Genomic DNA, 9,452 nt, shown 5'->3' with positions numbered 1-9,452 from the left:
CTTTGAATATGATTTGGCCATTGTATAAAAGATCTCCGACAATGCATTGTGTGACTTTCTGTAAAGTTTTTTCACATTTCTCCATAGATGCCACATACATGCATAATGTGGAATATCTTTGTACACATCACCAACAACCTTTATGATGCTTGGATTCCTATCAGACACAACACACACGTTCTGTCTTACCCCGTACGCTTCCTTTAGATTCTCGAAGAACCAAGTCCAGGATGCATTATTTTTCAGAATCAAGCACACCATATGCCAAGGAAAATATATGACCTGTATACATAATTCATCATTTTCAGAATCAAGCACACCATATACCAAAGAAAATATATGAACTGTACATATAAAAAAAATCTGCGCAGGCCGATTTAAATACAGTTAGGAACTGGAAATGTATTTATTACAAATGTAGGTCAATTAAAATGTATATTTTATCTACCAGAAATGGTATCAATTACATATAATAAAATCTACATGCACCTAACTATCAACATAATCAATTTTACATGTTTCATTCAGGAAACTTTGAAAATATATGTAATTACATACAGATGTATATATGAATTAGACATATGTATTTTTCAAGTCAACAGCAGAAATACAAAAAAATACAATCAGTTATACAATGTAATTATTATTAAATGATACTAATCTGCTCCGTCCGTCGTACATGCTGTTACAAATGCCCCAGTATACATTCCTATCAGATGACTAGCATCAACAACTACGACTAGTATAAAATGATCGAATCCCTTAATGAATGTATGTAGAGCGATAAATACATACAAGAACTCATTCTCAGCTGTCTTCTTCATTCTTATATGTGACTCAGGATAAGTAGTATTCAACACATATAAGTATGATGGCAGTTTCCCAGAAGATGCTGATGGCTTTCCCCTCAACTCTTCTAATGCTCCTTCCTTGGCCCTCCAACATAAAGTGTAAGTCAAATCCATACCAAAATCTTTCTTCATTTCATTTTTTATTTTAGTCACACTGTATTTTCGTTTGTGGTTTTTGAATCTCTATTTAACCATACCAGCTATCAACATACTAGTAGCATGAACCTTTGGATAGATCTTGTCCTTCACTGGGCAAGTATGTTCAGGTATGAATCTTCTAATTCTAAACATTCCAGTGTCTCCCATGCCTGATGCACGCATTAAGAATTCGCAGTTTCTTGATTTGCAAAATAATGTATAACTGCATCAAACATGATTAAATACATTCAAAATACATATACAAAATCAGAGTGATATAGAATGTAGGTACGTTTTCTTACTAGACCTTTTAGTGCGCATTCGAAACTTCTCCCTAATTGCATAGTCCTTCATGACTGACTTTAAAATTTTTTTTGTCAAGTAAACCTGGTCGTCCTCAACATGCTTGTGATGTGGGTCTGTGATAATCACCTTAACAGTATCCATCTCAAAAAAATTTAATACTTCTGTATCTTCACAAACCACCAAAGCTCCTTCATTTGTTGTATTTAACCCTATTTGAAAGTTGTTACAGTTGATTCCTCTTTCAGCAACACATATAGATGAACTTGCCAAGTTGCTCCGTACAACTTTATCAAAAATGCTTACATATAAAAGAAGACAATTCATGTCTTGTAACAGCTTTTTTTGCAATATAAACACCTTTAAACCCATATCATTATGTATTTCTATCTGCCCTGCATTAGCAGTGATTTGATATTCCACTAGAATACGTTTGCTGGTTAAATCCACACTTAAGTGAGATGCCAAGACATCATGCAGCTCAACGAATGTTGCTGATGTGCTCAACAGTATGGCATCAGTGACATATTCTTCGAAGTTCTTTTCGTATGTCCATCGACCAGAGTGCTTCACAAGGATAGGTATGCTTTCCATTTCTACTAGATTTAAAAAATACACTTAAATAATATTTGTTTAAATTAAAATACAAACACAGCAAAAGCGTTCATCAAAATACAGAAACTATTTAATCAAACGGAAGTAAAACAGGTACGACATATATTATCACATATACACTTATACTCTCAAATTCCGACAAGCAAAACAAAAATACATATGCAGTGTTAACATTAAACATATCAAAAAATACATTTGGAGCATACCTAATTTGTAATTTGATATGTTTTATACATATTTGTCAAATGTCAGTTGTTATAACACGCACTTTTCAGATTTAAGTGCAAAGAAAGATACACCGCCAACATCTCAATTTAAAAATACATTTACACAACATTTGCTTAAAGTAAAATATCTTTTCAAAGATACATTTATACTATAAAATTCCGACATCAAAACAAAAATACATATGCACTGTTAACATTAACCATATCAAAAATACATATGCATTTTTTTATCTACTATTTCAGAAAATAATTGAATAAACTTCAATTCGAAAGTTGTTTACAATTTGTTCTATTACTAAAACAATCAAAATAACAACAAACAATCCTCAAAACAATAGTCGACTACTGATTTTTTTTCCCCTTGAAACAAGTTTAAAGCTGAAATTTGCAACAGATCATTGAATTCCAATTTTACTGCTGCCTTGATTCTAACTCGAATTTATTTTATAATTTTTTCACATACAAATTAATGACGACAATCAAAACTTGATAGGCACATCAGTAATAGTTAAAAAAACGAACTGAATAACAATTTGGAAGTGTTCGTAAAGTAAAATATGACAAATAAAAATAAAATGAGGAAAGAGTATATTTTGTTTTAAAGAACTTTAATATTTAATACCATGAGCAGCAAATAAGTATATTCTCCGATACTTTTGATTAGTGATATTTGGACTTAATAATCAAATGAGAAGCAAAAAGGACTCGTTTGGTCAGGGAAAAGTTACCTCGAATTACTTATATTGGAATTTCTTCTTATTTCATCTTTAATATCGGATAAAAATAAAATTATAATTTTAAATAATTAATGTAAAATGAGTCATTTCATGTATTTTATCCAATCAAACATGTTATAAATTTATTCTAAAATCAACTTCAGAAATAATTATCCTTTTATTTCTCGTACCAAATGAATCTTAAGAATCGTTTGGTTGGGAACAAGTTATCCCAAAATTAATTATCTCATAATATATATAGAATAATTTATCTCATCATTGATATAAATTATAAGATAAATAATTTTGACTAACTAATATCTCTAATTAAATATAATATAATATAAAATAAAATAATATTTTATTTTATTATGAGAATATTGTACTTTATGCCTGGCATATTTTTGGAATACCCTCACACGAATTGGATTATTAACTACTGATATTTTCACTATTTTTGTGTAAAAACGCATTTAATTAGCAGCACACATGTCGCACAATAGCAGGAGAAAACCTAACATACTGATTACCGGAACTCCGGGCACCGGCAAAACGACGACGTCGTCGGCACTGTCGGAGGCGACGGAGCTCCGGCACATCAACGTCGGAGAATTGGTTAAAGAGAAGAAGTTGCACGATGGATGGGATGATACTTTAGAATGTTACATAATCAATGAAGACCTCGTAAGTATTTTAACTTCGAAAAAATACTACTAAACCTTAGATTTCAAGTTGCCAATTGGTGTACAAGGATAGTAGGTTGGTAGGAGGACTTTGTTTTGTTATCTGTGCTATAGTGCTTTGTCTTTTTACAAGTGTGTTATCGTTTGTTTGTCATATTACTCGGTGATAGTTTTATTTATGTTATTATTTGGTGTGATAATATTTAGGGTTCGTTTGGTTAGGAAAGAGTTGTTTCAGGATAATTAATCTCGAGATTAGTTATCCCACCATGTAATAATCCTATTACTAACTATCACTTCACACCAGACATGGTATAAAATAGTCCTTCTTTTTATCTCGGAACTATTTATGCCTTACACCTCACGCCAAACAACCCCTTATTGTTTCATGTCCCCTTTACTATTTTTTCTAGACTGTTTTTGTGGGAAACAATCTCTCTATCTCACCTCTGAGATAGTGGTATGGACTGCGTACACTTACCCTCTCTGGACCCCACTTTATGGGAATATACTTGGTATGTTGTTATTGTTGTTTTTTTATGATAACTGTGGTGTCCAAACTAGCTTTTGTGCATCTCGATTCAGTGTTCAATAATGCGACCGCATCATCGCATTATGCGCTGATGCGATGCGATGTGGGCTCCCAGCGACTTGCATTTTTGATGCGGTGAAATCTGAGAATTGCAGGTGCATCAAGCCCTGTTGCGTGACGGTGAGGCGATGCGATGTGAGTGCATTATGGATTTTTTTATTTGTTGGCAATTTTTAAATTAAAGAAAAAGGGCTGGAAGTGAATTTTTTTATGGGTAATTTTAAAATTTAAAAAAAAGAGTCAGGAGTTTAAGAAAAGACTGAAATAGAAGAATTGATACTCAAGGAATAGAAGAATTGGACAATCTTAATGAACTAGAAGAACTTTAGATTGAACCATTATTAATTTAGATTTGATTTGATTTTTCTTCTTTTTTTGGGTTTGTTTTGCTTTGAATTGATTTGTTGGTGTTTCATTAGAACTTTTGCTTAAATATATTGTCTTTATTGTTGATTATATAGTTATTGTGGTCTTTTCAGTTATAACTTACTATTTGAATGCTCTATAGGTATTTTTTTAATTCAATTGCGCATCACTTCAATGATGCGGTCGCATCGCATCACGCATCACTTAATTCGTGATGCAGAGCCTTGTCACTTTTTTCCGCATCACGCTTCACTGAACACTGCCTCGATTAAATCTCACGGGATATGTGTCACCTCCCACCAGCAAAAGATATCAAGTAACTCTGTTCTGTCCATGAAGGCTAAGGACAGATGAGGATTTTTACTTGGTTTTAATTTAATAGAAGAATTGAAATGTTAAATAATTAGGTGTTACCTTTTTTGGTTCAATTTGTGTAGTGGTGTTGTAATTTTTTTTGATTGTTATAGAGTGAAAATTGAGAAAATTGTTGTTGTTGAAGTTGTTTATTTATTGAAGGGTGAAAAACACAACTAAAAGTATCTCGTTTTTTAGAGTTTCAGACCTGAATTATCAAACATGCGAGTTTCCTACCTCGACTATCAACGACTATTTATCGAAACACACCTCAATTGTTGATTATTTGAGTTTCATATTTGAACTTTCAGGTATGAATAGTTAATAGTTTAGGTGTGTTTTGATAAATAGTTTATAGTTCAGGTGGGAAATTCACACACTGATAGTTCAGATATGAAACTCAAAAAATCGAAATATTTAAGGTGTGTTTTTGACGATTAACTCTAGAAGAATTAATATGTCAAAGAATCAGCTGTTCCTATTTTTGTCTATTCAATTTGTGTATTGGTGTTGTAATTCTTATGGAGAGACAATTGAGAGAATTGTTGTTGTTCAAATTTATTTATTTTTGGGTTGTTCAAGTGAGCTTTACAACAATACGAGTAGAAGGTTATCCTAGTGCACTAAAGCTCGCGCTATGCGCGGCAGCGCGGGTTCAGAGTCCAAGGAAGAGCCGAATCATAAGATTTTATTGTACGCAGTCTTAACTTGCACTTCTACAAGAGATTGTTTCCATGGCTTGAACCCGTGATCTCGTGGTCACATGGCAACGACTTTATTAGCTATGCCAAGACTCCTCTTAAACAGTATAAGTAACTCATACCTAAAAGATAAAATGAGAAAGGTTGTCTGTGATGGTTTGTCCATGTCCTATATAGACCTCTAATTGTAGCGGGTTTAAAGCTTAAAGAGTTATTTAGAGGACGAGGTATACTTAAGTAACTTTTCGACAGAAGGTATACTTAAAATCAGATTAAGTGAGTTGTCTCAAGAGACTGTAGCTTATTCATATTTTTGAAGACTTAGTGATAGAACGTAACAAAATGGAATGACAGATTCATAGTGGCTTGTTGGGATTAAGGCATAGTTGTTTTGGTTCACATATATTAGGTCTGGCGTTTGTTAAGAATCTTTTTAATTTATTTAGGGAATTATATTTAAGTAAAAAAGTAAGGTCTGGGAGCACACTACCTGCCCAGACGTCACCTGTGGGATTACATTACACTGGGTGTGTCATTAGATATTTACGTTAAAAAGTACTGAAAATCTCTAGTATAGTCATTACTGGTGTCAAGTTTTGAGTTACTTGTGGTTCCAACCCGAGAAGGTGCTCTCGTAAATGACCTCAAAAAATGGTCATTATATATATTTTTGTGGTGAATAGGATTGAATGGGGAAAAATGACTGATAGTGTCTTGGAACATTTAATGAAGTTCTTAAACTGCTCATTGATTGTTTATAATGTTAAAAGTCGAAAATCTGTATAAAATATTTCGACTTATGAGCAATTTGAGTGAACTTGATTCAGTGTGTCTCATTGGTTTCAAGAAATGAAACGGTGGTGCTAACCTGACCTTTATTTAGCCTACAATTGGGTTTTGAAGTAATAAAAGGGTCTTCCACCTATGCTCTAGATGTTACATGTATCGAGAAGAATCAGAGACAACCAACCATTTTGTTTACATGCTTGTTAACTGAACAGCTTTGGAGAATTTTCCTAAATTTAAAAGGGATCATGTGGGTAATGCCCATTGATACACTTGAAGTGCTGGAATAAATATAGCACTCAACCATCTTTGAAGGGGAGCCTTGGAATAACTGGTAAAGTTGCTGCCATGTGACCAAGAGGTCACGGGTTCAAGCCTTAGAAACAGCCTCGGGCAGAAATGCAAGGTAAGGTTGCGTACAATACACCCTTGTGGTGGGGCCCTTCCCTGGACACCGCGCATAGCGGTAGCTTTGGTGCATCGGGCTGCCCTTTTTAGTCAGACAGAAAGATTCTTTCTGGGAGGTTGGAATGTGCCAAGCTATTGAAGGGCAGAATGACTTTTGGGCTGTTAATGAGTAGCCTCCTGTCCAGTATTTATTTTTGGTGCACCCATGTAGTGCCGGGTTGCATAGAGGATTGGCTGTCTTTTGTAGAGAACCATGTCGTGCTGTAGGTTCTTTACTTTTGGTATACTTCTTGTATACAGCTGATTTTGGCCTGTAATTAATAAAATTGTTTACCTGATCAAAACAAAGATGGGAGGTTGTCCCCTGCGTGCATTTGGTGGGCAGTTTGGAAAGAGAGAAGTCAAAGGTGTTTTGAAGACAATTATAGCTCTTTCCAAACTGGAGATGAAGTGCCTAGCCTTTTTTATATTTTTGGGTGTAAACATGAATAAATGGAAGACGGAGAATCTTTTGTTGATGTTCTAGGATCTCCGTAAGTAGGTTATAGCTTAGTACATCTTCCTATATTCCCTTGTTAGTATGGACAGCTGAATTTTTTATGCAGCAAATAGTTAATACAAAAAATGTCATCTTCTCAATAAAAAAAAGTAATAAAACTTCTTTAATGGAGTACGAGTCATTATCCCTTTGGATCAGGTGGTCCAATTTAAGTTATGGTAGCCGTTTCTTCTTCATTACCTTCCATCTGGTGCCTTAATGCTGTAAAGGTATTTGGGGCATAATGCCCCTATGTTTCTCGGACTCTTTCAAAATGTCAACGGATGCGTGTTGGATTCACCAAAAGTAGTGTATTTAGGAGAATCCGACACGGGTGCGGCATCGAAAGTGAAGATTCCTTACAACTTAGATATCCCCAAACATGATAACATATAAGTGGTTGGAGGGAGTGACAAGTGCAAAACCCCTCTGACAAGTTAAGGAAGGAGATGAGATGGCTGAATTAGGATAAACTATGGCGATTGAAGATGAGAACTTCTCTTGGGATAATTTATCATATTTTAAATATGTTTTTAGATATTTTAAGTCGTTAGCTATTGTAATTTTTAAATAATATATGTTACTCTCCTTGTTCAAACTTTTGTGATATTGATAGTCAATTACAATAGTGCTTTGATATAATGTTCTCAACTTCTTTGGTAATACCTGCATTTTCTGTAGACAACTTTCCTACATGGTTTTGCAGGCTGTAGCCTATATGCCTTCTTTCTGTATAAACATGATTTCTTATCAAAACAAATAAGGAAGAAAAGATGAGGTACATCAGTTTTTCTTCGTCACAGAAAACAGAGAATTGTCCTGTGTTACCGTGCGTTTGAGCTTTTGCAGCATCTAGCCTCTGGATGTTTTCCCCTATTTCCTCACACTCGTAAGCACTTTCAGAATATACTTACCAATTACTCCAGCTTTGATATTTCAATCTAAGCACTCAATCATATCCTATTCAACTGAGAGGAAATCAAATGAATTCTCCTTGCCAATTACGTTGTAGCTGCTTGAGGAAATTGTACATTAGTTGGTGTTATGCAGATAATTTATGTTCATATTGCTCCAATGTGGTCAACTGGTATAGTCACTGTTGCAGATATTCTAAAATTATACTTTTCATCTGTGCTCTTGTTGCTTTGAGTTTTAAAAATATTCTGTAGTAATGCAATAGAAGGTATTTGTCAACTCTTAACGAAACGGACCTTGTATTTCGTACATCTAACTATGAAGAAATTGTGTTGTTACAAGTATCATTATATTGCTACTGTAGGTATGTGATGAACTTGAGGACATGATGGAAGCAGGTGGAAACATTGTTGATCATCATGGTTGTGATTTCTTTCCTGAACGTTGGTTCGACAGGGTGGTGGTTCTTCAAACCGACAATACTGTCTTGTATGACAGATTAAGTAGAAGGTACACTATCAATCGACATCTTTTTTATTTTGTCATATATTTCTGTGTTGCTCATACAAATTTGGCTTGACTTGGTTGAATGTACCAGGGGTTACACAGGTCAAAAGCTCACCAATAATATCGAATGCGAAATATTTCAAATTTTGCTGGAGGAGGCAAAGGAAAGTTATCCAGAGGATATTGTGGTGGCACTTAGAAGTGATTCTGTTGAAGATATAAGCTCAAATGTGGAGATGCTGTTAAATTGGATCAGTAGTTGGAACCCTGTTTCGTGATTGAAATATCACAAGTGAATTTTCCATTGCGTATTTGTTATTTTGTTGTACTCAAATGATAGTTCTATTTTATAGTGGTTTTGGATGTTTGGTGAAGGTGGCCTTTTTGAAACTCTGCAGAAATGCATTATTGTGCTTTTCATTATTCAGTCATGTTTGGACCACCATTTTTTTCCAAACAGTTAATGCTTGAACACTGACTAGTACTAGCGCGAACAATTTTTAGATGATTCTTTGCAAATTCACACAGAACCATGTCCAGATGAGTAGTTTTTCACGCCACAATTGCAACTATATGGGATTGAGCATGTCTCAAATAGATGCTGCGGAGAATTTGGTGATCTCATTACTACTAGGAACTTTGCTGGTTGTCTTACCACAGTGCCCAAACAAATGAATCCGGAAATACAATTTCAATCCATTACAATTTAATGGAACAGACTGAAGATTTCGATTTCAAGTTGTTGCAGAACA

At 34.3% G+C, this 9,452-nt stretch overlaps 1 protein-coding gene across 1 annotated transcript; it reads left to right on the top strand.

Annotated features, from left to right (window-relative positions):
* Positions 1–3,228: 3,228 nt before the first annotated feature.
* LOC107848351 (adenylate kinase isoenzyme 6 homolog) lies at positions 3,229–9,142 on the top strand. Its single transcript, XM_016693108.2, has 3 exons — positions 3,229–3,534; positions 8,558–8,703; positions 8,792–9,142. Exons 1-3 carry the CDS (start codon positions 3,340–3,342, stop codon positions 8,976–8,978), a joined length of 528 nt encoding a protein of 175 aa, XP_016548594.1. The 5' UTR covers positions 3,229–3,339; the 3' UTR covers positions 8,979–9,142.
* Positions 9,143–9,452: the final 310 nt, after the last annotated feature.

Source organism: Capsicum annuum, chromosome 11 (genome assembly GCF_002878395.1).
Source record: "Capsicum annuum cultivar UCD-10X-F1 chromosome 11, UCD10Xv1.1, whole genome shotgun sequence".
In the NCBI taxonomy this organism is placed as follows: domain Eukaryota; kingdom Viridiplantae; phylum Streptophyta; class Magnoliopsida; order Solanales; family Solanaceae; genus Capsicum; species Capsicum annuum.
This window is presented reverse-complemented; position numbering and strand designations above follow the sequence as displayed.

Coding starts and splice junctions, on each gene's coding strand:
- LOC107848351 (XM_016693108.2), top strand. CDS start 3,340: ATGTCGCACAATAGCAGGAGAAAACCTAACATACTGATTACCGGAACT. Junction 3,535..8,557: donor ACATAATCAATGAAGACCTC/GTAAGTATTTTA, acceptor TTGCTACTGTAG/GTATGTGATGAACTTGAGGA. Junction 8,704..8,791: donor TATGACAGATTAAGTAGAAG/GTACACTATCAA, acceptor TGAATGTACCAG/GGGTTACACAGGTCAAAAGC.